Source organism: Passer montanus, unplaced genomic scaffold, assembly GCF_014805655.1.
Source record: "Passer montanus isolate IOZ18808 unplaced genomic scaffold, ASM1480565v1 scaffold394, whole genome shotgun sequence".
NCBI classification, from domain to species: Eukaryota; Metazoa; Chordata; class Aves; order Passeriformes; family Passeridae; genus Passer; species Passer montanus.
Window position 1 is genome coordinate 32,488 of NW_024368752.1, and position 27,482 is coordinate 59,969.

The 27,482-nt window shown below is 59.8% G+C and overlaps 2 protein-coding genes across 2 annotated transcripts in view; both read right to left on the minus strand.

Moving 5' to 3' along the window:
* Positions 1-22,439, minus strand: FBF1 (Fas binding factor 1). Its single transcript, XM_039718211.1, has 22 exons — positions 22,275-22,439; positions 22,107-22,186; positions 21,975-22,002; positions 21,481-21,522; positions 21,296-21,345; positions 19,655-19,868; positions 17,780-17,891; positions 17,617-17,705; positions 16,920-17,004; positions 15,551-16,156; positions 13,712-13,758; positions 12,766-12,803; positions 12,534-12,628; positions 11,905-12,196; positions 11,386-11,456; positions 8,572-8,762; positions 6,736-6,854; positions 5,284-5,406; positions 4,037-4,210; positions 3,783-3,959; positions 2,765-3,004; positions 1-60 (listed from the first exon to the last, which is right to left on the minus strand). The coding sequence occupies exons 1-22, from the start codon at positions 22,321-22,323 to the stop codon at positions 1-3; spliced, it is 2,982 nt and encodes a 993-aa protein (XP_039574145.1). The 5' UTR covers positions 22,324-22,439.
* A 464-nt stretch (positions 22,440-22,903) lies between these two features.
* The window catches only part of UBL5 (ubiquitin like 5), a 5,432-nt gene continuing 853 nt past the window's right edge, over positions 22,904-27,482 (minus strand). Inside the window, exons 2-4 of the mRNA XM_039718212.1 lie at positions 23,717-23,800; positions 23,492-23,529; positions 22,904-23,130 (exon numbers count right to left, since the gene is read on the minus strand). Of these exons, the coding sequence (XP_039574146.1) occupies positions 23,087-23,130; positions 23,492-23,529; positions 23,717-23,800 (166 nt within the window). The 3' untranslated portion in view covers positions 22,904-23,086. The remainder of the gene's footprint in view (positions 23,131-23,491; positions 23,530-23,716; positions 23,801-27,482) is intronic.

The window sequence follows — 27,482 nt, forward strand, 5'->3', positions numbered from 1 at the left end:
TCAGGGCCCCTTTTTCAGGCTCTCCAGGAAGAGCCGCTCGCTCTCCAGGAAATCGTGGTCCTGGGGGGGGCACATTCCCACAATCCCAAACCCATTCCCACAATCCCAAACCCATTCCCCAATTCCAAGCCATTTCCCATAATCCCAAACCCATTCCCACAGTCCCAAACCCCTCCCACAGTCCCAAACCCATTCCCCAATCCCAAACCCACTCCCCCAATCCCAAACCCATTTCCCAATCCCAAACCCATTCCCCATTCCCAAACCCATTCCCACAATCCCAAACCCTTTCCCCCAATCCCAAACCCATTCCCTCAATCCCAAACCCATTCCCCCATTCCCAATCCCCTTTCCCAGACAATCCCAAACCCTTTCCCAGACAATCCCAAACCCTAGGTGTGTGACACCCGGGTGTGTGTCACCCCCAGGTGTGTGTGTGTCACCCAGGTGTGTGACACCCCCCCGGGTGTGTGTGACACCCAGGTGTGTGACACCCCCCAGGTGTGTGACACCCAGGTGTGTGACCCAGGTGTGTGTGTGTCACCCAGGTGTGTGACACCCCCCCGGGTGTGTGTGACACCCAGGTGTGTGACACCCCCCAGGTGTGTGACACCCAGGTGTGTGACCCCCAGGTGTGTGTGTCACCCAGGTGTGTGACCCCCAGGTGTGTGTGTCACCCAGGTGTGTGACACTCCCCCAGGTGTGTGTGTCACCCCCCAGGTGTGTGTGACACCCAGGTGTGTGACCCCAGCGCTGTCCCTGTCCCCATCCATGTCCCCATACCCAGCTCTGTCCCTGTCCCCACCGGTGTCCCCATACCCGGCAGTGTCCCCTGCGCTGTCCCCAGCAGTGTCCCTGTCCCTGGCAGTGTCCCCAGCACTATCCCCATACCCAGCACTGTCCCTGTCCCCAGCACTGTCCCCAGTGGTGTCCCCATACCCAACAGTGTCCCTGTACCCAGCAGTGTCCCCAGCACTGTTCCTGTCCCCGGTGGTGTCCCCATCCCCAGTACTGTACCCATCCCTGGCAATGTCCCTGTCCCCAGTAGTGTCCCTGTCCCTGACAGTGTCCCTGGCAGTGTCCCCAGCACTATCCCCATACCCAGCGCTGTCCCTGTCCCCAGTGGTGTCCCCATACCTGGCAGTGTCCCCATACCCAGCAGTGTCCCCTGCGCTGTCCCCAAAAGTGCCCCTGTCCCTGGCAGTGTCCCCAGCATTGTCCCTGTCCCCAGTGGTGTCTCCATCCCTAGCAGTGTCCCTGTCCCCTGCACCATCTGTCCCCAGTGCTGTCCCCATACCCAGCACTGTCCCCATCCCCAGCAGTGTCCCCAGTGCTCTCTCTGTACCCAGTGGCGTCCCCAGCGCTGTCCCCAGCTCTGTCCCTGTCCCTGGCAGTGTCCCCAGCAGTGTCCCTGGGTGTGTGTCACCCCCAGGTGTGTGTGTGTCACCCAGGTGTGTGACACCCCCCCGGGTGTGTGTGACACCCAGGTGTGTGACACCCCCCAGGTGTGTGACACCCAGGTGTGTGACCCCCAGGTGTGTGTGTCACCCAGGTGTGTGACACTCCCCCAGGTGTGTGTGTCACCCCCCAGGTGTGTGTGACACCCAGGTGTGTGACACCCCCCAGGTGTGTGACACCCAGGTGTGTGACCCCCAGGTGTGTGTGTCACCCAGGTGTGTGACCCCCAGGTGTGTGTGTCACCCAGGTGTGTGACACTCCCCCAGGTGTGTGTGTCACCCCCCAGGTGTGTGTGACACCCAGGTGTGTGACCCCAGCGCTGTCCCTGTCCCCATCCATGTCCCCATACCCAGCTCTGTCCCTGTCCCCACCGGTGTCCCCATACCCGGCAGTGTCCCCTGCGCTGTCCCCAGCAGTGTCCCTGTCCCTGGCAGTGTCCCCAGCACTATCCCCATACCCAGCACTGTCCCTGTCCCCAGCACTGTCCCCAGTGGTGTCCCCATACCCAACAGTGTCCCTGTACCCAGCAGTGTCCCCAGCACTGTTCCTGTCCCCGGTGGTGTCCCCATCCCCAGTACTGTACCCATCCCTGGCAATGTCCCTGTCCCCAGTAGTGTCCCTGTCCCTGACAGTGTCCCTGGCAGTGTCCCCAGCACTATCCCCATACCCAGCGCTGTCCCTGTCCCCAGTGGTGTCCCCATACCTGGCAGTGTCCCCATACCCAGCAGTGTCCCCTGCGCTGTCCCCAAAAGTGCCCCTGTCCCTGGCAGTGTCCCCAGCATTGTCCCTGTCCCCAGTGGTGTCTCCATCCCTAGCAGTGTCCCTGTCCCCTGCACCATCTGTCCCCAGTGCTGTCCCCATACCCAGCACTGTCCCCATCCCCAGCAGTGTCCCCAGTGCTCTCTCTGTACCCAGTGGCGTCCCCAGCGCTGTCCCCAGCTCTGTCCCTGTCCCTGGCAGTGTCCCCAGCAGTGTCCCTGCCCCCAGCGCTGTCCCTGCCCCCAGCTCTGTCCCTGTCCCCAGCAGTGTCCCTGCCCCCAGCTCTGTCCCTGGCAGTGTCCCCAGCAGTGTCCCTGTCCCCAGCAGTGTCCCTGTCCCCAGCAGTGTCCCCAGCTCTGTCCCTGTCCCTGGCAGTGTCCCTGTCCCCAGCTCTATCGCTGTCACCAGCTCTGTCCCTGTCCCCAGCAGTGTCCCTGTCCCCAGGGGTGTCCCTGTCCCCAGCGCTGTCCCTGTCCCCAGCGCTGTCCCCAGCTCTGTCCCTGTCCCCAGCAGTGTCCCTGTCCCCAGCGCTGTCCCTGTCCCCAGCGCTGTTGGGAGGGGGATTTCCTGGCAGGGGGATTTCCTGGGAGGGGGATTTCCTGGGAGGGGGGAATTCCTGGGAGGGGGATTTCCTGGCAGGGGGACTTGCCTGCGTCAGGCGCTGCTCCTGCTGCCGCAGCCGCTCCTGCAGCTCCTGCAGCTCCTGCAGCCGCTGCTGCAGCTCCTGCTGCGCCCTGCGCGCCTCCCGCAGCGCCCGCTGCCCGTCCTGCTGCTGCCGCGCCGAGCGCTGCGGGCCGAGCGGGACCGGAGTGGGAACGGGAACGGGAACGGGGAATGGGAATGGGGAATGGGAATGGGATCGGGGAATGGGAAAGGGAACAGGGTACGGGGAATGGGGAACGGGAATGGGGAATGGGAATGGGATCGGGAACGGGAGTGGGGAAGGGGAATGGGAAAGGGAATGGGATTAAGAACAGGGAATGGGAATGGGAACAGGAATAGGGAATGAGAATGGGAGTGGGAACAGGGAATGGGAATGGGGAATGGGAACACGAACGGGGAATGGGAACAGGAACGGGGAATGGGCACAGGAATGGGGAATAGTAACAGGAATGGGAATGGGAACAGGCATGGCAATGGGATGCGGAATGGGAATGGGAACAGGAACAGGGAATGGGGAATGAGAACAGGATCGGGAATGGGGAATGAGAATGGGAGTGGCAACAGGGAATGGGAACGGGGAACGGGGATGGGAATGGGATAGGGAATGGAAATGGGAAGAGGGAGTGGGAACGGGGAATGGGAACGGGAACAAGGAATGGGAACGTGAACAGGGAATGGGATAGGGAATGGGAATGGGACAGGGAATGGGAACAGGAACGGGATGGGGAATGGGAATGGGATGGGGAATGGCAATGGGATGGGGAACGGGGAACTGGAATGGAGAACGGGAATGGGGAAAAGGACTGGGAAGGGGAATGGGACCGGGAACAGTGTCGGGATAAGGGGATGTGGAGCCCCAGCTCTGCTCCTGGCTGGAACTCCAGCCCGGATGCTCCGTTTACCTCAGCCAGGTCACGGATCTCCTCCTCCCGCTCCTGCAGGCGCTGCTCGGCCCTCAGAACCTTCTCCTTCTCCAGCCTCAGCTCCCGCCAGGCCTCGTCCAGCTCCTCCCTGTCCCTGGCCAGCTGCTCCTCCTTGGATCTCAGCTCCCGGCTCCGGAACTTCAGCTCTGCCTGATCCTGGGGGGACACAGGGTCACCGTCCCGTCCTTTGGAGCTGGGGGGGGTGGTTTGGGACCCCAGTCCCCATCGGGGACCTTGGCCAGGCTCCTCAGCGCCGCGTCCACGCCCAGGGCGCGCTCCTTGTGCTGCTCCTCCCGCTCGCGGCTCAGGCTCTCCCGCGAGCGGAGCTCGGCCCAGGCGGCCGCCAGCCGCCGCCGCTCCTCGGAGCGCCCGCGCAGCTCCGCCTGCTGCTCCTCCAGCCACGCGCCCTGCGGGCCGGGACAGCTCCAGGCACCCCTTCCGCAGGGCTTGCCCTCCTTTGGCCCGGCCTTGCTGCTCCCAGAGGCAAAGTCCAGAGGCTGCTTCCAGCCGGGAGCTTCGGTCCCGTGTGGGCATCCAGGGGGCTCGACCTGGCCTGTTCCGAGCCCCTTCCAGCCCCCAGCCCTGCTCCGAGCCCCCTGCAGCCCCCAGCCCTGCTCCGAGCCCCTTCCAGCCCCCAGCCCTGCTCCGAGCCCCCTGCAGCCCCCAGCCCTGCTCCCACCCTGGCCTGTTCTGAGCCATTTTCCCAGCCCTGCTCCCACCCTGGCCTGTTCCGAGCCCCCTCCAGCCCCCAGCCCTGTTCCCATCCAGCTGGTCCCGAACCCTTTTCCCAGCCCTGCTCTCACCTGGCTGGTCCTGAGCCCCTTTCCCAGTCCCACTCCCATCCTGGCTGGTTCTGAGCCTTTTTCCCAGTCCCACTCCTGCCCAGATGATTCCAAGCCCCTTCCAGCTCCCACCTGGCTGGTTCTGAGCCCCTTCCAGTTCCCACCTGGCTGGTTCCGAGCCCTTTTCCCAGTCCTGGCTGTTTCTGAGCCCCATCCCAGTCCCCCCCAGCCCCATCCCAGTCACTCCCAGAGCGGGTCCAGGCCCCACCCCGGCATTCCCAGCGGTTCCAGGGAAGCTGCAGCCCCTCCCTGCCCCGGGCTCACCCGAGCTCACCCGAGCTCACCCGGGGCCGTGTCCCCGCTCACCTGGGGCCGTGTCCCCGCTCACCCGGGGCCGTGTCCCCGCTCACCCGGGGCCGTGTCCCCGCTCACCTGGGGCCGTGTCCCCGCTCACCTTGGCACCTGGCTGGTTCCGAGCCCTTTTCCCAGTCCTGGCTGTTTCTGAGCCCCATCCCAGTCCCCCCCAGCCCCATCCCAGTCACTCCCAGAGCGGGTCCAGGCCCCACCCCGGCATTCCCAGCGGTTCCGGGGAAGCTGCAGCCCCTCCCTGCCCCGGGCTCACCCGGGCTCACCTGGGGCCGTGTCCCCGCTCACCCGGGGCCGTGTCCCCGCTCACCTGGGGCCGTGTCCCCGCTCACCTTGGCCTCGTCCAGCGCCGCCCTCTCCATGGCCAGCAGCTGAGCCGAGAGCCGCCGCTGCTCCTCCAGCGCCTCCCGCAGCGAATCCGCCCGGCTGCGCTCGGCAGCGGCGCGGCGGCGCTCCTGGGGAGGGACGGGGACACGGTGGGGACAGGGATGGGGACAGGGACAGGGACAGGGATAGGGACAGGGACATAGGATAGGGGCAGAGACATGGGGGCGCTCCTGGGGAGGGACGGGGACACGGTGGGGACAGGGATGGGGACACAGAGACAGGGATGGGGACAGGGATGGGGACGGGGACAGGGACAGGGATGGGGACAGGGACAGGGATGGGGACAGGGACACAGAGACAGGGATAGGGACAGGAACGGGGACAGGGACAGAGTGGGGAGAGGGACGGGGCAGAGACAGGGGACAGGGACATGGAGACAGCAACAGGGACGGGGACAGGGACAGGGACAGGGACAGGGACAGGGACATGGAATGGGGACAGGGACACAGGGACAGGGACATGCGATAGGGGCAGAGACATGGGATAGGGACACGGTGACAACAACAGGGATGGGAACAGGGACAGGTTGGGGACAGGGACAGAGACAGGGGATAGGGATGGGGACAGGGACATGAGATAGGGAGAGGGACAGGTGACAGGTACAGGGGGCAGGGACAGACACAGGGATGGGGGCAGGGACAGGAGAACAGGGACAGGGGAGAGGGGACAGGGACACGGGATAGAGGACAGGGACAGGGGATAGGGATGGGGACAGGGACAGAGACAGGGGAGAGGGATGGGGACAGGGACAGAGACAGGGGAGAGGGATGGGGACAGGGACAGAGACAGGGGAGAGGGATGGGGACAGGGACAGAGACAGGGGAGAGGGATGGGGACAGGGACAGAGACAGGGGAGAGGGATGGGGACAGGGACAGAGACAGGGGAGAGGGATGGGGACAGGGACAGAGACAGGGGAGAGGGATGGGGACAGGGACAGAGACAGGGGAGAGGGATGGGGACAGGGACAGAGACAGGGGATAGGGATAGGGACAGGGGACATACGACACAGACATGAATAGTGACAGGGACAGGAGACAGGGACAGATATGGGGTCAGGAGACAGGAACACGAGGACAGGGGACATGGGACAAGGATATGGGACACAGGTACAGGGATGGGGAGAGGGACAGGGGTACACAGGACAGACACATGGACAGGGGACACGGGACACAAATATGGACAGGGACACAGGCAAGGACATGGGACATGGACACGGGCAGGGACATGGACACAGACACAGCTCCAGGAGGAGATCCCAGCAGGAAGCTCCTCCAGCCAGGCACAGACATGGACACAGACACGGGCAGGGACATGGGACATGGACACGGGCAGAGACACAGCCATGGCCACGGCCACGGCTTCAGGACAGGCCCCAAGCTGTGGGATGGGGCCTCACCTGCTCCAGGAGCTGCTCCCGCTCCGCCAGCCTGGTCTCCAAGTCAGCCACGGCCTCCTGGAGCCGGCTCTGCTCCCGCTCCGCGTCCCGCTGTTGCCGGCACAGCCGGGCCTGGAGCGCTGCGAGGGCACGGGGCAGGCGGCATGCAGGAGCTGGGATCCCCCTCCATCCTCAGGGAGGTCCCACAGGGAAAACCCCCGCGTTCCTGCTGCATCCCATCCCAGGACAGGAGATCCCACAGGGAAAACCCCCGCGTTCCTGCTGCATCCCATCCCAGGACAGGAGATCCCACATGGAAACCCCCCGTGCTCCTGCTGCATCCCATCCCAGGACAGGACAACCCTGCAAGCAAAAATCAATGGACATTCTGTGGATTCAGAAGCATGTTTGCCAACACTCCGTGTACGTGCCTGATAGCAGAAGCACACTGCCCTTGGGCAGCCAGCATGAGAAAGTTTGCCAACTGCATCCAAGGGAAGAGGATGTGAAAGAACATGGTCTGAAAGATGCTAGCAGAGGATGTGAAGATGTTCTACTGATATTGCTGACAAGCTGAGCTATGTGACCAAGATATGTTTAAGAAATGCTCTTTGTTTTATGCGCAGTGCTTTGTTAACCAATCAGATACTTTCCCTGTCACTTGAACGCTGGATAACCATATAAATGGACCCTGAACTTAACAACAAATGAGCATTGATCATACTTCTATGAAGATTTGATCTTTGACTCCGGAGGCTCCTCTTCCCTTTCCCCCCTACCTCCAGTCTCTCTTTCAAGAATGTGCTGGGCTCTGGAAGGGGTTCTGCAGGCAACGTGCCCAGGGGAGAGACCACCACTGGCCTCACTTCTCTCAGGGATAACACATCCCACCCCATCCCACCCCATCCCATCCCAAGGACTTTGCCAGCCTTGGCTCCCTTGCTCGCCAGGGGCAACTTGAATTCTGTGAATTCTGCAAATTCTGCGAATTCTGTGAATTCAATTAATTTCATTAATTCTGCAAATTCAGTGAATTCTGTGACTTCTGTGAATTTTGAGAATTCTGCAAATTCCATTAATTCTGTGAATTCTGCAAATTCTGTGAGTTCAATTAATTTCATGAATTCTGCAAATTCCGTGAATTCTGTGGCTTCCGTTAATTCTGCAAATTCAGTGAATTCTGTGACGTCCACGAATTCTGAGAATTCTGCAAATTCCATTAATTCTGTGAATTCTGCAAATTCAGTGAATTCCACGAATCCCACGAATTCTGTGAATTCTGCAAATTCAGTGAATTCTGTAGCTTCCGTGAATTCTGCAAATTCAGTGAATTCTGTGGCTTCCGTGAATTCTGCAAATTCAGTGAATTCTGTGACGTCCACGAATTCTGAGAATTCTGCAAATTCCATTAATTCTGTGAATTCTGCAAATTCAGTGAATTCTGTGGCTTCCATGAATTCTGCAAATTCAGTGAATTCTGTGACGTCCACGAATTCTGAGAATTCTGCAAATTCCATTAATTCTGCGAATTCTACAAATTCTGTGAATTCCACGAATCCCACGAATTCTGTGAACTCTGTGAATTCTGAGAATTTTGTGAACTTTTCCATTTCCTGGGGATCCGGTGGGATCCCGGACGGAGCCGAGCCCCTGTTCGAGCGCCACTGGCCACTCGGACCAGCAGAGCCCCTGGCCAGGAGTGCCCCCAGGAGGGCTGGGACAGGGATCTACAGGCCCAGGGATCCTTCTGGACACCAGGATTTGTCCCAGGACCGTCTGGATTCCGTGGGATCGGCTCTGAGCACTTGGGATGGAGCAGAGGGTCCCACTGGAATGATGCGCTCGGAGGGAATTTACCTGTGAGCTGCTCGTCCTGCTCCTGGGATCTGGAGTGGTCCTGGGGCCTGGGGTGATCCTGGGGCCTGGGGTGATCCTGGGATCCGGGGTGATCCTGGGGTCTGGTGGGATCCAGGGATCTGGAGTGAACCTGGGGTCTGGAATGATCCTGGGGTCTGGGGTGATCCTGGGGTCTGGGGTGATCCTGGGATCTGGAGTGATCCAGGGATCTGGGGTGATCCTGGGGTCTGGTGGGATCCAGGGATCTGGAGTGAACCTGGGGTCTGGAATGATCCTGGGGCCTGGGGTGATCCTGGCGTCTGGGGTGACCCAGGGATTTGGAGTGAACCTGGAGTCTGGGGTGATCCTGGGATCTGGAATGAACCTGGGGTCTGAGGTGATCCAGGGATCTGGAGTGATCCAGGGATCCGGGGTGATCCTGGGGTCTGGGGTGATCTTGGGATCTGGAGTGATCCAGGGATCTGGAGTGAACCTGGGGTCTGGGGTGATCCTGGATTCTGGGGATGACCCTGGGGTCTGGGGTGATCCTGGGGTCTGGGGTGATCCAGGGATCTGGGGTGACCCAGGAATCTGGAGTGAACCTGGGGTCTGGAATGATCCTGGATTCTGGGGATGACCCTGGGATCAGGGGTGATCCTGGGGTCTGGGGTGATCCAGGGATCTAGGGTGAACCAGGATGATTCTGGGATCTGGGGTGATCCTGGGATCTGGGGTGATCCTGTGCCCCGGGGTGATCCAGGGGTCGGGGTGATCCAGGGATCTGGAGTGATCCCGGGATCTGGGGTGAACAAGGATGATCCTGGGGTCTGGGGTGGTTCCGGGATCAGGGGTAATCCTGGGGTCTGGGGTGATCCTGCGGTCTGGAATGATCCTGGGTTCTGGGGATGACCCTGGTGTCTGGGGTGATCCTGGATTCTGGGGATGACCCTGGGATCTGGAGTGATCCAGGGATCTAGGGTGATCCAGGGATCCGGGGTGATGCTGGGATCTGGGGTGACGCAGGGATTTGGGGTGACCCAGGGATTTGGGGTGATCCAGGGATCCGGGGTGATCCTGGGGTCTGGAATGATCCAGGGGTCTGGGGTGACCCTGGGGTCTGGGGTGCTCCAGGGATTTGGGGTAACCCTGGAATCTGGGGTGATTCTGTGCTCTGGGGTGATCCTGTGCCCCGGGGTGATCCTGGGGTGATCCTGGGGTGCGGGGTGATTCTGGCAGGATCTGGGGTGATCCTGGGGTGCAGGTTGATCCTTGCAGGATCTGGGGTGATCCTGTGCCCCAGGGTGATCCTGGGGTGATCCTGGGGTGCAGGGTGATCCTGGCAGGATCTGGGGTGATCCCGTGCCCCGGGGTGATCCAGGGAAGGAGCAGGGAACTGGGAGCACAGGTGAGACCCCGTTTGTTACCTGTGGCAGCTCTCCGGGAGCTCCTGCAGGACCGGTGCCCGCCGTGCCCGCTCCAGCTCCAGCGTCCGCACCTGGGGGGAGCGGGACAGGCTGCAGGTGCCACCCTGGGGACAGGCTGTGGGTGCCACCCTGGGGACAGGCTGCGGGTGCCACCCTGGGCACAGGCTGCAGCTGCCACCCTGGGGACGGGCTGTGGGTGCCACCCTGGGGACGGGCTGTGGGTGCCACCCTGGGGACAGGCTGTGGGTGCCACCCTGGGGATGGGCGCAGGTGGCACCCTGGGGACAGGCTGTGGGTGCCACCCGATCTGGAGTGAACCTGGGGTCTGGAATGATCCTGGGGTCTGGGGTGATCCTGGGGTCTGGGGTGATCCTGGGATCTGGAGTGATCCAGGGATCCGGGGTGATCCTGGGGTCTGGGGTGATCCTGGGATCTGGAGTGATCCAGGGATCTGGGGTGACCCAGGAATCTGGAGTGAACCTGGGGTCTGGAATGATCCTGGGGTCTGGGGTGATCCTGGGGTCTGGGGTGATCCTGGGATCTGGAGTGATCCAGGGATCCGGGGTGATCCTGGGGTCTGGGGTGATCCTGGGATCTGGAGTGATCCAGGGATCTGGAGTGAACCTGGGGTCTGGGGTGATCCTGGATTCTGGGGATGACCCTGGGGTCTGGGGTGATCCTGGGGTCTGGGGTGATCCTGGGATCTGGAGTGATCCAGGGATCCGGGGTGATCCTGGGGTCTGGGGTGATCCTGGGATCTGGAGTGATCCAGGGATCTGGGGTGACCCAGGAATCTGGAGTGAACCTGGGGTCTGGAATGATCCTGGGGTCTGGTGGGATCCAGGGATCTGGAGTGAACCTGGGGTCTGGGGTGATCCTGGATTCTGGGGATGACCCTGGGATCTGGAGTGATCCAGGGATCTAGGGTGATCCAGGGATCCGGGGTGATGCTGGGATCTGGGGTGACGCAGGGATTTGGGGTGACCCAGGGATTTGGGGTGATCCAGGGATCCGGGGTGATCCTGGGGTCTGGAATGATCCAGGGGTCTGGGGTGACCCTGGGGTCTGGGGTGCTCCAGGGATTTGGGGTAACCCTGGAATCTGGGGTGATTCTGTGCTCTGGGGTGATCCTGTGCCCCGGGGTGATCCTGGGGTGATCCTGGGGTGCGGGGTGATTCTGGCAGGATCTGGGGTGATCCTGGGGTGCAGGGTGATTCTGGGAGGATCTGGGGTGATCCTGGGGTGCAGGTTGATCCTGGCAGGATCTGGGGTGATCCTGTGCCCCAGGGTGATCCTGGGGTGATCCTGGGGTGCAGGGTGATCCTGGCAGGATCTGGGGTGATCCCGTGCCCCGGGGTGATCCAGGGAAGGAGCAGGGAACTGGGAGCACAGGTGAGACCCCGTTTGTTACCTGTGGCAGCTCTCCGGGAGCTCCTGCAGGACCGGTGCCCGCTGTGCCCGCTCCAGCTCCAGCGTCCGCACCTGGGGGGAGCGGGACAGGCTGCAGGTGCCACCCTGGGGACAGGCTGCGGGTGCCACCCTGGGGACAGGCTGCGGGTGCCACCCTGGGGACAGGCTGTGGGTGCCACCCTGGGGACGGGCTCCAGGTGCCACCCTGGGGACAGGCTGCGGGTGCCACCCTGGGGACAGGCTGTGGGTGCCACCCTGGGGACAGGATGCAGGTGCCACTCTGGGGACAGGCTGTGGGTGCCACCCTGGGGACAGGATGCAGGTGCCACTCTGGGGACAGGCTGTGGGTGCCACCCTGGGGACGGGCTGTGGGTGCCACTCTGGGGACAGGCTGTGGGTGCCACCCTGGGGACGGGGCTCCCGCAGCCACCTCCAGTTCCCCGTGTGGCCAGGGTCCCACAGGTGACCCCCCAGGTGACACCCTCAGGTGACACCCCCAGGTGACCCCCCCAGCCCCCACCTGGCTCTCCAGCTCCTCCAGCCGGGCCTGGAGGCTCTGCAGGGCGATCCCACAGCCGGGATGCTGCTGGCACGGGTGGGATTGGAGAGTTTGGGAATCCTGGTGGGGCCGGGATGGGAGAGCTCCCAGATCCTCCTGGTGGGGCCGGGAAGGGAGAGCTCCCAGATCCTCCTGGTGGGGCTGGGATGGGAGAGATCCCAGATCCTCCTGGTGGGGCTGGGATGGGAGAGCTCCCAGATCCTCCTGGTGGGGCTGGGATGGGAGAGCTCCAGGACCCTCGTGGTGCCTCCAGGCCGGGAAAGCTGCGGGATGCTCCGGGCAGAGCCTCCTGCTGGGGCCGGGATGGGAGAGATCCCAGATCCTCCTGCTGGGGCCGGGATGGGAGAGATCCCAGATCCTCCTGCTGGGGCCGGGATGGGAGAGATCCCAGATCCTCCTGCTGGGGCCGGGATGGGAGAGATCCCAGATCCTCCTGCTGGGGCCGGGATGGGAGAGATCCCAGATCCTCCTGCTGGGGCTGGGATGGGAGAGATCCCAGATCCTCCTGGTGGGGCCGGGATGGGAGAGATCCCCGATCCTCCTGGTGGGGCTGGGATGGGAGAGCTCCAGGACCCTCGTGGTGCCTCCAGGCCGGGAAAGCTGCGGGATGCTCCGGGCAGAGCCAGGACGGGAGAGTTCTGGGATTCTCCGGGCGGGACGGGGCTGAAGGAATTGCCAGATCCTCCTGCGGGGACACAGGGATGCTCCAGGAGAGGCCTGGGAAGGTCAGCTCCCCTCTGCTGGGAATGCTGATCCATGCCCAGCCCCCCCAGATCCCAAGGGATCCCCAGGGATGCTCCCTGCTCCTGCCCCAGCACCCACCTGAGCGGGCGTGGCAGGACCCGGCACCTCCTGCACAGCTGGGGTGGAAAACGGGACAAATCCATCACTGGGACACACGGAAGGAACGGAACCGTCCCATCCCATGGATCCCATCCCACGGATCCCATCCTATCCCATTATCCCCTCCCATCCAGCCCCATCCCATGGATCTCATCCCATGGATCCCACCCCACTGATCCCGTCCCATCCCATGGATCCCATTATCCCACCACATCCAGCCCCATCCCATGGATCCCATCCCATGGATCCCATCCAATCATTCCCATCCCATCCCATCCCATGGATCCCATTGTCCCATCCCATCCCATTTTATCCCATTATCCCACCACATCCAGCCCCATCCCATGGATCCAATCCCATGCATCCCACCCATCCTATCCCATGGATCCTATCCCATGGATCCTATTCATCCCATGGATTGGATCCCATCCCATGGATCCTTTCCCATGGATCCCATCCCATGGATCCCATCCCATCCCATATGATCTCATTGATCCCAAACCATTAATCCCATCAATCCCATGGATCCCATCCCATTATCCCGCCATCCCATTACCCTGTTATCTCATTTTCCATCCCATTATCCCATCCTGTTATCCCATTATCCCACTATCCCGTTATCCTGTTATCCTATTATCCTGTTTTATCCCAATATCCCATTATCCTGTTATCCCATTATCCTGTTATCCCATTATCCTGTTATCCCATTATCCCACTATCCCGTTATCCTGTTATCCTATTATCCTGTTTTATCCCAATATCCCACACCGTTATCCCATCATCCTGTTATCCCATTATCCCACTATCCCGTTATCCTGTTTTATCCCAATATCCCATGATCCCCCCAGTCCCAGAGGGGGTCCCCAGTGTCCCCTGCCCTGCCCAGGTGACCTCCGAGGACACCTGGGGGTGACAGAGGCCTCACCTGCTGCCACCTGCCCGCGGGGGCGTGTCCCGAGGGGCGGCTCCAGCCTGGGGGGGACAAATCCCACGGGAGGGTCAGGGGGGCAGGGACCCCCAGCCCGGCCTGGCCTGCGTCACCTGGGTCACCTGGGGCACCTGTGCCACCTGGGTCACCTGTGCCTCCCGGGTCACCTGGGCCATCTGGGTCCCCTGGGTCCCCTGTGCCACCTGTGTCACCTGTGCTGCGCCACCTGGGTCATCTGTGTTACCTGGGTCACCTCTGTCACCTGTATCACCTGAGTCACCTGTGCTGTGCCACCTGTACTGTGCCACCTGTCCCACCTGTGTCACCTGTGCTGCGCCACCTGGGTCATCTGTGTTACCTGGGTCACCTCTGTCACCTGTATCACCTGAGTCACCTGTGCTGTGCCACCTGTACTGTGCCACCTGTCCCACCTGTGTCACCTGTGCTGCGCCACCTGGGTCATCTGTGCCACCTGTCGCACCTGGGTCACCTGTCCCACCTGGGTCATCTGTGCCACCTGGGTCATCTGTGTTACCTGGGTCACCTCTGTCACCTGTATCACCTGAGTCACCTGTGCTGTGCCACCTGTGCTGTGCCACCTGTATCACCTCTGCCACCTGTGTCACCTGTGTCACCTGTGCCATGTCACCTGTGCCACCTGTGCTGTGTCACCTGTCCCACCTGGGTCACCCGAGCTGTGTCACCCATCCCACCCCACCTGCCCAGTGTCAGGGATGTCACCTTTGGCGCTCGGAGGGAACAGGGACACCCCAAACCTCCATCCCAGGGTCCCCTCCCCCCACACTGGTCACCTGAGCCCTCCCAGGTGACACCTGAGCCCTCCCAGGTGACACCAGTGTCCCACCCAGGTGACACCGGTGTCCCAGGTGAGCTGAGCCTTGTCCTGGGAGCCGGTCTGCCACCTGTGTCACCTGTGTCACCTGTGCCATGTCACCTGTGCCACCTGTGCTGTGTCACCTGTCCCACCTGGGTCACCCGAGCTGTGTCACCCATCCCACCCCACCTGCCCAGTGTCAGGGATGTCACCTTTGACGCTCAGAGGGAACAGGGACACCCCAAACCTCCATCCCAGGGTCCCCTCCCCCCACACTGGTCACCTGAGCCCTCCCAGGTGACACCGGTGTCCCACCCAGGTGACACCGGTGTCCCAGGTGAGCTGAGCCTTGTCCTGGGAGCGGGGAGGTGGGAGGAGCTCAGGTGGGGGGAATTCTGGAGCAGGGACATCCCTGGGGACACCTGGGACAGGGACATCACCTGAGCACACCTGGAGGACATTTTGGGACAGGGACATCACCTGGGACAGGGACATCCCTGGGCACAGCTGGGAAAGTGATGTCACCTGGGCACGGGACCCTGGGACAGGGACATCCCTGGGGACACCTGGAGAGGACACCTGGGACAGGGACATGCCCTGGCACACCTGGAGGGGACCCCGGGACAGGGACATCCCCGGGGACACCTGGGACAGTGACATCCCCCAGGGACACCTGGAGGACACCTGGAGGACAGGGACATCCCTGGGGACACCTGGAGAGGACACCTGGAGGACAGGGACATCCCTGGGGACACCTGAAGGACAGGGACATCCCTGGGGACACCTGGAGAGGACACCTGGGACAGGGACATCCCCGGGCACACCTGGGACAGTGACATCCCCCAAGGACACCTGGAGGACACCTGGAGGACAGGGACATCCCCGGGCACACCTGGAGGACACCTGGGCTGGGACCCCCGATCCCAGACATCCCCTGGATGCCAGGTGGGAGCTCCGGGGGTTCCCGGGGGTTCCCGGGGGTCCCCGGGGGTTCCCTTTACCTGCTGGGCTCGGGGGGCTCCGGAGGCTCCGCCCGGGATCGCTCCGGGGCCAGGGCAGCGCCAGGGCAGCGCCGGTGCTGCACCGGGGATCCCGGGGGCTCCTCGTCCTTTGATCCCAATCCAGGGAAATCCTTGTCCTTCTGTCCCAGTCCCGGGAAATCCTTGTCCTGTCCTGATCCCGGGGCACCCTCGGCCTTCTGTCCCAATCCCGGGGGATCCTTTTGCTTCGATCCCAATCCCAGGAAATCCTTGTCCTTCTGTCCCAGTCCCGGGAAATCCTTGTCCTTCGATCCTAACCCCAGGAAATCCTTGTCCTTTGGTTTCAATCCTGGGAAATCCTTGTCCTTTGGTCTCAGTCCCAGGGGATCCTTTTCCTTCGATCCCAATCCCAGGAAATCCTTGTCCTTTGATCCCAACTCCAGGAAATCCTTGTCCTTTGATCCCAACTCCAGGAAATCCTTGTCCTTTGATCCCAGTCCTGTAGGATCCTTGTCCTTCTGTCCCAATCCTGGAAAATCCTCATCCTCCAATCCCAGGAAATCCTCGTCCTTCAGCCCCAGCCAGGCCGCCCTGGAGGGACGGCGGGAGCTGCTCCCAGCAGGACACCTGTGGGGGGAGAGGGACACTGGGGACACTGGGGACACTGGGGACACTGGGGACGATAGGGTACAATGGGGACAATGAGCAAAACAGGGACACTGGGGACAGTGGAGGCATTGGGGACACTGGGGGCACTGGGGACACTGGGGACACTGGGGACATTGGGGACAATGGGGGCATTGGGGACAATGAGCACACTGGGGCATTAGGGACACTGGGGGACAGTGGAGGCATTAGGGACAATGGGGACTGGGCAAGGGACAATGGGAACACTGGGGACATTGGGGACAATGAGCAAAACAGGGACACTGGGGGAACTTGGGGACAATGGGGACAGTGGAGGCATCGGGGACAATGGGAACACTGGGAACATTGGGGACAATGGGGACAATGAGCAAAACAGGGACACTGGGGACAGTGGAGGCATTGGGGACAATGGGGACAATGGGGACATGGGGTGTTGGGGACCGTGGGGACACTGGGGACACGGCTGGGTGGGGACATTGGGGACAGTGGGGACACTGGGGACAACGGGGGCATTGGGGACACTGGGAACATTGGGGACACTGGGGACAATGAGCACACCGGGGCATTGGGGACACTGGGGGAAACTGGGGACAGTGGAGGCATTGGGGACACTGGGGACTGGGCAGGGGACAATGGGAACTGGGAAGGCGACAATGGGGACAATGGGGACATGGGATGTTGGGGACCGTGGGGACATTGGGGACACGGCTGGGTGGGGACACCCCCCTCCCCCCCCCGGTACCTCCGTCTCCGCCCGGTGCCCGAGGCCACCGAGGGCTCGTAGGATCCGAAGGGAAATCCCGGCTCCACCTGGGCCCCGCCCGGCCCTGCGGAACAACAGGACCCCAAATTCCCAAAACTCCAGAAATTCCAGAGATTTCCAGTGGGACTGGCCATGGAAAACCCCTGTGCTGCTCCTGCTGGGAATTCCCAGTGGGATTGGGATGGGAAAACCCCTGTGCTGCTCCTGCCCGGGAATTCCCAATGGGATTGGCCATGGAAAACACCTGTCTGGAATTCCCAGAATTCAGAGTTCCTGGATTCCAGTGGCATTCCAGTGGGATTCTGACCCTCTGGAACCCCCTCCCGTGGATCCCCCAATGGGATTGGGATGGGCAAACCCCTGTGCTGCTCCTGCTGGGAATTCCCAGTGGGATTGGGATGGGAAAACCCCTGTGCTGCTCCTGCTGGGAATTCCCAGTGGGATTGGGATGGGAAAACCCCTGTGCTGCTCCTGCCCGGAATTCCCAGTGGGATTGGGATGGGAAAACCCCTGTGCTGCTCCTGCCCGGAATTCCCAGTGGGATTGGGATGGGAAAACCCCTGTGCTGCTCCTGCTGGGAATTCCCAGTGGGATTGGGATGGGAAAACCCCTGTGCTGCTCCTGCTGGGAATTCCCGGCGGGATCTGGCGCCTCCGGAGCCCCTCCCGTGGCTCACCCGGCTGCTCCTGCCCCCTGGGCTCCGGCTGGAATTCCGCCTTTCCCGGCTGCTCCCGGATCCCGGCGCGGCCCCTCCGGAGGCCCTGGCTGGGCACAGGCGGGGGTGGCACCGGGGTGGCACCGGGACCCCCGTCCCCGTCCCCCTCCCGGTGTCCCCTCACCGCCCCGGCGTTCCCGGCGCGCTCCCGGCTCCGGCGGCGCTGCCGAGTCCCAGCGAGTCCATCAGGTCATCGACGTCGTCCCCAAAGGTGACATCGGGGCGGGGGGGCGCGGCTGGGGGGATGGCACTGGTGGCATCTGGGGCGTCCCTGGGTGCCACCAGCTCGGGGCATCCCAGGGACATCCCTGGGTGTCACCAGCTCGGGGACATCCCAGGGACATCCCTGGGTGTCACCAGCTCGGGGACATCTCAGGGACATCCCTGGGTGTCACCAACACTGGCATCCCTGGGTCTCACTGCATTGGGACATCCCTGGGTGCCACCAGCACTGGGACATCTCCAGGTGTCACCAGCTCTGGGACATGTCCAGTGTCACCAGCAGTCTGGGTGTCACCGACCAGCTCTGGGACGTCCCTGGGTGTCACCAACAGGATTTGGGACATCTCTGGGTGTAGCCAGCTCTGGGACTCTCCAGTCCCCGCTGTGTCCCCTCCCCGTGTCCCCTCCCCGTGTCCCCTCCCCGTGTCCCCTCCCCGTGTCCCTGCCCTGTCCCCAGAGCTGTTCCCAGCCTCTGTCTGCTCCTCCGGGGGACCCCGGGATCTGGGACGGCCCTGGAGGGGGAACGGGGTTTGATCCCAAAGAATGGGGTTGATCCCAAAGAATGGGGTTTGATCCCATGGAATGGGGTTGATCCCATGGAATGGGGTTTGATCCCATGGAACGGGGTTGATCCCAAAGAATGGGGTTGATCCCATGGAATGGGGCTGATCCCACAGGAATGGGGTTGATCCCATGGCGTGTCCCTGCCCTGTCCCCAGAGCTGTTCCCAGCCTCTGTCTGCTCCTCCGGGGGACCCCGGGATCTGGGACGGCCCTGGAGGGGGAACGGGGTTTGATCCCATGGATGGGGTTTGATCCCATGGAATGGGGTTGATCCCATGGAATGGGGCTGATCCCACAGGAATGGGGTTGATCCCATGGTTGATCCCAAAGAATGGGGTTGATATCACAGCGATGGGGTTTGATCCCATAGAATGGGGTTTGATCCCATGGAATGGGGTTGATCCCATGGAATGGGGCTCATCCCACAGCAATGGGGCTGATCCCACAGGAATGGCGCTGATCCCACAGGAATGGGGTTTGATCCCAAGGAATGGGGCTTGATCCCATGGAATGGGGTTTGATCCCAAAGAATGGGGCTGATCCCACAGGAATGGGGTTTGATCCCATGGAATGGGGTTTGATCCCATGGAATGGGGTTGATCCCATGGAATGGGGTTGATCCCATGGAATGGGGTTTGATCTCACAGGAATGGGGTTGATCCCATGGAATGGGGTTGATCCCATGGAATGGGGTTTGATCTCACAGGAATGGGGTTGATCCCATGGAATGGGGTTGATCCCACAGGAAAGGGGTTTGATCCCGTGGAATGGGGTTGATCCCATGGTCGATCCCATGTTTTGATCCCAAAGAATGGGGTTGATATCACAGCGATGGGGCTGATCCCATGGACCATGGTTGATCCCAACAGAATGGGGTTTGATCCCAATGGAATGGGGTTGATCCCACAGGAAAGGGGTTTGATCCCGTGGAATGGGGTTGATCCCATGGTCGATCCCATGTTCTGATCCCACAGCAATGGGGTTGGATCCCACAGGACTGGGGTCGATCCCACAGGACTGGGGTTGATCCCACAGCAATGGGGTTGGATCCCACAGCAATGGGGTTGATCCCATGTTCGATCCCATGTTTTGATCCCACAGCAATGGGGTCGATCCCACAGGATTGGGGTTGATCCCACAGCAATGGGGTCGATCCCACAGCAATGGGGTCGATCCCACAGGATTGGGGTTGATCCCACAGGAATCCCCAGTACCTTTCTGGGGACCCGGCCCCTTCCCGCCGCGCTTCCCCAGCCTGGACCCGGCTCTGGCCATTCCCAGGATTTCTGCATCCAGCTCGTCCAGGTCATCCAGCTGATCCGGGTGATCCGGGTGTCCCACGGGGTCACGGCGATCCGTGGGATCAACGGGATCCTGGAAACCCGTGGGATCAACGGGATCCTGGAAATCCGTGGGATCAACGGGATCCTGGAAACCCGTGGGATCAACGGGATCCTGACAATCCATGGGATCAATGGGATCCCAGTGAGCCGTGGGATCCCGGCGATCCCGGTGATCCATGGGATCTGGTGATCCATGGGATCCAGCTCCGGGGGGAGCAGCTCCTGCCCTCACCTGCAGCCCAGGTGGGATCCCAAATCCTTTGGGAATTCTGCCCCGCTCAGCTTCGCCCCTTCCGCGTTCCCCACTGGGAATTTCCTGTTCTTTGGGAATTTCCCTTCCCCCACTGGGAATTTCCCGTTCTTTGGGAATGTCCCATCCCCCATTCATTGGGAATTTCCTGTTCTTTGGGAATTTCCCATTTCCCACTGGGAATGTCCCATTCTTTGGGAATTTCCCATCCCCATTCATTGGGAATTTCCCTTCCCCCGCTGGGAATTTCCCATTCTTTGGGAATTTCCCATCCCCATTCTTTGGGAATTTCCCCTTTCCCTTTGGGAATTTCCCTTCCCCCCACTGGGAATTTCCCGTTTCCCATTGAGAATTTCCCGTGTTTGGGGAATTTCCTGTTCTTTGGGAATTTCCCATTTTCCATTGGGAATTTCCTGGTTTTTTTGGGATTTTCCCACTCTTTGGGAATTTCCCCTTCTCTGTTGGGAATTTCCTGGTTTTTGGGAATTTCCCATTCCCTGCTGGGAATTTCCTGTCTTTTGGAATTTCATGGTTTTTTGGAATTTCATTGTTTTTTTGGAATTTCATGTTTTTTTGGAATTTCATGTTTTTTTGGAATTTCATGGTTTTTGGAATTTCATGGTTTTTTTGGAATTTCCTGGTTTTTTGGAATTTCCCCGTTCCCTGTTGGGAATTTCCCATTTTTTTGGAATTTCATGGTTTTTGGAATTTCATTGTTTTTTTGGAATTTCCTGGTTTTTTGGAATTTCCCGTTCCCTGTTGGAAATTTCCCATTGGGAATTTCCCGTTCTTTGGGAATTTCCCGGGTTTGGGAATTTCCTGGTTTTTGGGATTTTCCCCCCCCTCAATCCCAATCCCAATCCCGGCCCCACCCCGGGCACAGCCCAGGTGAGGGGGCGGGGCCCCAGGGGCTCCCAGGTGAGCACACCTGGAGAAGGAGGCTGGGAGGGGCTCACCTGGGCTCACCTGGGGTCACCTGAGCCCACCTGGGGTCACCTGAGCTCACCTGGGGTCACCTGAGCCCACCTGGGATCACCCAGAGCTCACCTGGGGTCACCTGAGCCCACCTGGGGTCACCCAGAGCTCACCTGGGATCACCTGAGCCCACCTGGGATCACCCAGAGCCCACCTGGGGTCACCCAGAGCTCACCTGGACCCACCTGAGCCCACCTGGACCCACCTGAGCCCACCTGGGGTCACCTGAGCCCACCTGGGGTCACCCAGAGCTCACCTGGACCCACCTGGGGTCACCCGGGGCTCACCTGCAGGAAGGGGGCGTGGGAACCTCGGGAGGGCGGAGCCGGAGCCTCCTCTGGAAACGAGAGAGGGGTCGGGGATGGACCCGGAGATGGGGAGGGGGGGGATCCCCCCAGGTGACCCCCCCAGGTGACCCCCCCAGGTGACCCCAGGTGACCCCAGGTGACCCCCTTGGGTGCTCCCACTTTACCATCGGATCCCAGGAGCTCCCCGAGCACGTCCCCGATGGGATCTGGAACAGGACAGAGCCCAGGTGAGCCCAGGTGGGTCCAGGTGAGAACACCTCACCTGTGTCCTGGAACACCTCACCTGTGCCCTCGAACACCTCACCTGTGCCCTAGAACACCTCACCTGTGTCCTGTCACACCTCAACCTGTGTCCTGGAACACCTCACCTGTCCCACCTCACCTGTGCCCGGGACATTCCCGCCCCCTCCATCCCAGCATTCCACCTCACCTGTCCCACCTCACCTGTCCCCGGGACATTCCCGCCCGCTCCATCCCAGCATTGCCAGGGAGCCAAATCCCCTGGAGAGCAGGAGGGGACAGGTGAGGGGACAAGGACAGGTGAGGGGCACGAGGACAGGTGGGGACAGGGGAGGGGGACGAGGACAGGTGGGGACAGGTGAGGGCACGAGGACAGGTGAGGGGACGAGGACAGGTGGGGACAGGTGAGAGCACTCACCTGGCGAGCCGCTCCGGGCCCTGGCAGCCTGGGGAAAGACAAAACTCCCTTGGCAGAAACGGAAGCACCGAGATGTCCCCACAGGGCACGGGTGCGGCACGAGGGGTCCCTCACCTGTCCCCCCTCACTCACCCTGGCCCGTCCCGCTCTCTCCGCCATTCCCGGGCGGTCCCAGCTCCGCTGCCCGGTACCGGCTCCGGCCCCCCGCGGCCCTGAGGGCAGCCCCAGGTGACGCTCGGGTCCCGCTCCCGCTCCCGTTCCCGCTCCCGTTCCCGCCCGGGGCTCCCCCGCCTCCCTCACCCGTTCCCGCGCTCGCCATGGGCGCCGCCATATTGCGCGCCGGCCTCATGGAAGGCCCCCGCTGCCATAGCAACGGGGCTGCCCCGCCCGGCGCCTGATTGGAAACCCGCCGTTACCGTAGCAACGAGGCGCGCCGCGCCAAGGAAGGCCCCCGCTGCCATGGCAACAGGGCTGCCCCGCTCGGCGCCTGATTGGAAACCCGTCGTTACCGTAGCAACGAGGCGCGCCGCGCCAAGGAAGGCCCCCGCTGCCATGGTGACGGGCCTGCCTTGAGCAGCGCCTGATTGGAAACCCGCCGTTGCCGTAGCAACGAGGAGCGCCGCGCCAAGGAAGGCCCCCGCTGCCATGGTGACGGGGCTGCCCCGAGCAGCGCCTGGTCCGAGCCGCTGTCGCGATTCTCCTCCTGTCGCCGGCCGTTCCCCGGTGCCGCGGGGCTCGTCCTGCCGGGATCCGGGCTCGGGCACCCCCGCAGGAAACATCGCGATACGCCGCCGGAAAATCGCGATATCGCGACACAACCCCCGGAAGTCGCCTTAAAATCGCGATATCGCGACACAACCACCAGATGGCGCCTTAAAATCGCGATATCCCGACACAACCCCTGCGATATGGCCAGAAAATGCCAAAAATCGCCCGGAGGCCCAAAAATCGCTTTTATTGATCAACAAACGGGGCTAGGCCGGAAATGGGGGAGGGGACTGGGCTGGACTGGGATATACTGGGAGCACTGGGCTGGACTGGGGGGGCTGCACTGGGTTGGGCTGGTCCAGACCGGTCTGGACTGGGTTGTACTGGTCTGGACTGGTGGGGCCCTACTGGTAGTAGAGCTCCAGGTTCATCCCGTCGTGGATCTCATCTGGAGCCGCCGTCAAGGAAACAAATTTGGGGTTCTGGGGTGTTTGGGGTTGGGTTTTTGGGGTTCAATGTTTTTGGGGAGAGTTCCTGGGGGATTTTTGGGGCTCTGGGGGGTTTTTGGGGCTCTGGGGGGTTTGGGATTCTGGGGATGTTTGGGTTTTAGGGGAGGTTTTGGGGTTCTGAGGGGTTTTTGGGGTTTGGGGTTTTGGGGGGTTTTTGGGGTTTGGTGTTTTTGGGGTTTTGGGGTTCTGGGGGTTCTGAGGGGTTTTAGGGGTCGGGTTTTTGGGGTTCTGGGTTTTTTTGGGTTCTGGGGGATGTTTGGGGTTGGGAATTTGGGGTTCTGGGGGTTTTTGGGTGGATACAGTCCCCAAGCGTGACGTGGTCTTTGAAGATCGTGTACCTGGGGGGAGGGGAAGGGGGGGGCGTGGTCTTTGAAGATCGTGTGCCTGGGGGGAGGGGAAGGGGGGGGGGCGTCACCCCCTCCCCAAAACCCCAGAGCAGGCAGCACCCCCCTCAGGGAGCCCCAAAACCCCGGGGCTCCCTCCTGACCCCCCAAACCCCCGGGGTGCCCCCCAGTGCCCCCAGACCATTTTTTGAGCACGATCTTGTCCCAGCGCGTGCCGGTCTGGGCCGCTATCAGCTTCTTCAGGTCCCGGATCGAGTCCTCGGGGCTGCCCCGCCGTCAAGGAAATGGGGACACAAACACAGCCCAGAACACCCCAAAACCGCCCCAAAACCTGCCCCAAAACCAGCCCAAAATCACCCCAAAACGGCCCCAAAACCACCCCAAAACCTGCCCAAAATCACCCCAAAACCTGCCCAAAATCACCCCCAAACCTCCCCAAACACACTCCAAAACCTGCCCCAAAACCACCCCAAAACTGCCCCAAAACCAGCCCAAACACACCCCAAAACTGCCCCAAAACTACCGCAAAACACCCCAAAACCTACCCCAAAACTGCCTCAAAACCCCAAAACTGCCTCAAAACAACCCCAAAAACACCCTCCAAAACCATACCAAATCCTGTCCCAAAACAACCCCAAAATCACCCCAAAACCAGCCCAGAACCTGCCCCAAAACCAGCCCAAAGCCACCCCAAAATCAGCCCAAAATACCCTCCAAAACCAGCCCAAAACCTGCCCCAAAACCAGCCCAAAACCAGCCCAAACACCACAAAACTGCCCCAAAACCAGACCAAATCCACCACAAAACAACCCCAAAACTGCCTCAGAACAGACCCAAAACCAGCCCAAAACCTGCCCCAAAACCAGCCCAAACACACCCCAAAACCAGACCAAAACACCCCAAAATCTGCCCCACTACTGCCTCAAAACAGCCCCAAAACCAGCCCAAAGACACCCTAAAACCACCCCAAAATCCTCCAAAACTGCCCCAAAAGCACAGCAAAACCTGCCCTAAAACACCCCCAAAACAACTCCAAAATCTCGCCCCAAATACCTGCCCCAAGCACCCCAAAACCACAGCAAAACACCTCCAAAACCTGCCCCAAAACAACCCCAAAACAGCCCCAAACACCCCCAAAAAATCCCCAAAACAATCCCCAAAAACCACCCCAAAACCTGCCCCAAAAACCTGCCCCAAAACAACCCCAAAACCAGCCCAAAGCCACCCCAAAATCAGCCCAAAACACTCCAAAACCTGCCCCAAAATACCCTCCAAAACCACCCCAAAACCACCCCAAAACCCCAAAACAGCCCCAAACACCCCCAAAAAATCCCCAAAACAATCCCCAAAAACCACCCCAAAACCTGCCCCAAAAACCTGCCCCAAAACAACCCCAAAACAGCCCCAAACACCCCCAAAAAATCCCCAAAACCTGCCCCAAAACAACCCCAAAACCTCCTCAAAACCCCAAAATCTCCCCAAAACCTCAAATCCTTCCTAAAACACCCCCAAAAGCTCACAAAATATCCCCAAAACATCCCAAAACAACACCAAAACATCCCAAAAGCCACCAAAACACCCCAAAATCTCCCCAAAAGCTCCTCAAAACCCCTTAATATCCCCCAAAAACTTCTCCCAACACCCCAAAACCTCCCAAAACTTCTCCAAAACCCTCCCAATCTTCAAATCCTCCCAAAACCCCACCCAAAACCTCCCCAAAACCCCAAATCCCACCCAGAACGCCCCAACACCTCCCTAAATCCCCCAAAAACCTCCCCCAAAATCCCAAATCCACCCCAGAACGCCCCAAAACTTCACCAAATCCCCCCAAAACCTCCCCAAATCCCCCCTAAAGTTCCCCAAAACCTCCCCAAACCTCTCCAAAACCTCCCCAAATTCCCTCTAAACCTCCCCAAATCCCCCAAAAACCTCCCCCAAAACCCCAAATCCCACCCGGAACGCCCCAAAACCTCCCCAAATCTCCCCTAAATCTCCCCCAAAACCCCAAATCCCACCCAGAACGCCCCAAAACTTCACCAAATCCCCCAAAAACCTCCCCAAATCCCCCCTAAAGTTCCCCAAAACCTCTCCAAAACCTCTCCAAAACCTCCCCAAATCTCCCCAAATTCCCTCTAAACCTCCCCAAATCCCCCAAAAACCTATTTTAAATTCTCTATTTCCACTTAAATCTCCAAAATTTAGATTTTAAATTCTCTATTTCCACTTAAATCTTCAAAATTTGCATTTAACTTCCCAATTTCTGTCAATTTCCACCTAAATCTTTAAAAAATTTGAATTTTAAATTCCAAATTTTTGTCAATTTCCACTTAAACCTCCAAAATTTGAATTTAAATTCCCAATTTCCGTCATTTTTTCCCTCCTTAAATTCCCATTTTAACGAAAATATTTTGAATTTTAATTCCCATTTTTCGCCCCTTTCCCCCCTCCCCCTCCCTTTAAATTTTTGGGGATTTTTTTGGGGATAAAAACGGGGTGGAAAAACCCGAAAATTCCATTTTTTGTGTTGTTTTTTTTTGGCGTTTTTTATACAAAACCAAACTCGCAGCGTTTTTTATTCCACGATCGGCGAAACCCCGGCGCGGGAATTCCGGGGGGGAAAACCCAACCCAAATAAAATTAATTAATTATTAATAATTAATCCAACCCCGGGGGGGGAAACGGGGAGAATTCCCGGGATTTTGGGCAAAAAGGGAGAGAGAAAATATAAAAAAAAAAGTGAATAAAAAGGGGGAAAAATGGGGGGAAATGGGGAAAAGGGGGGGGAAAAGGGAAAAATTGGGAAGAGGGAAGGAAAGAGGGGGGGAAATGGGGGTAAAAAAAGGTGAAAATGAGGAAAAGAGGGGAAAGGGGAAATGGGAATGGGAAAAAGGGAGAAAGGGGGAAAGGGAAATGGGGAAATGGGAATGGGGGAAAGGGGAGAAATGGGAATGTGGGAAATGGGGGAAAAGGGGGGAAAAAGGGAAAAAGGGGAAATGGGGGAAAGGGGGAAAAAGGGAAAAAGGGGAAAAGGGAAATGGGGAAATGGGAATGGGGGAAAGGGGAGAAATGGGAATGTGGGAAATGGGGGAAAAGGGGGGAAAAAGGGAAAAAGGGGAAATGGGGGAAAGGGGGAAAAAGGGAAAAAGGGGAAATGGGAATGGGGGAAAAGGAAAAAAGGGAATGGGAATATGGGGATGAAGGAAAAGGGGGGAAAAGGGGGGGAAATGGGGAAAAGGAAAAATGGGAATATGGGAAAGGAAATGGGAATGGGAAAAAGCAGAAAAAAGAGGAAAAAGGGGGAAATGGGAATATGGGAAAAGGGGAGGAAAAGGGAAAGAGAAAGAGAAAAAGGGAAAAACAGAAGGGAAAGGGAAAGGAAAATGGAACAGGGGAAAAGAAAAAGGGGAAGGAGAAGGGAAAAGAAAAAAAGGGAAAGGGGAAAAAACGGGAGGGAAAGGGAGAGGGGAAAGGGGGGAAAAGCGGAGGAAAAGGGAAGGAAAAAGAGAAAAAAGAGAAAAAAGGGAGGAAAAGAGAGAAAAGGGAAAGGAGGAAGAAGAAGGGAAAGGAAAAGGAGGAAGGGGAAAAGGGGAAACCGAAAGAAAAAGGGGAAGAGGAGGAGGAAAAGGTGGAAAAAAAGGAGAAAAAAAAGGAGGGAAAAAAGGAGGAGAAAAAAGGGAGAAAATAAAAAAGAGGGGGAAAAAGGAGGGAAAAAGGAGAAAAAAAGGAGGAAAAAAATGAGAAAAAAAAGGAGAAAAAAAAAAGGAGAAAAAGAGGCAAAAAGGGAAAAGCGGGAGGGAACAGGGACGGGACGAGAAGGAAAAGGGCGGCGGGGAAAGGCACGGGAGCACAGGGAAGGGAGAGCGGTCGGTACCGGAGGCAGCGAACGGGAGAAGCCCCGGTTCCACCGCCGGGGCCGCCCCCGCCCCCCCGGGCACCTCCCGAGCCCC

What these genes read in the sequence shown, in the direction of transcription:
- FBF1 (XM_039718211.1), bottom strand. Translation starts at nt 22,323, where the DNA reads ATGAGGCCGGCGCGCAATATGGCGGCGCCCATGGCGAGCGCGGGAACG. An exon ending in CAGGGGGCAGGAGCAGCCGG is followed by an intron (nt 17,005 to 17,616) that starts GTGAGCCACGGG and finishes GTTGTTCCGCAG; the next exon opens with GGCCGGGCGGGGCCCAGGTG. An exon ending in GTCCTGCCACGCCCGCTCAG is followed by an intron (nt 12,629 to 12,765) that starts GTGGGTGCTGGG and finishes GTGTCCCCGCAG; the next exon opens with GAGGATCTGGCAATTCCTTC.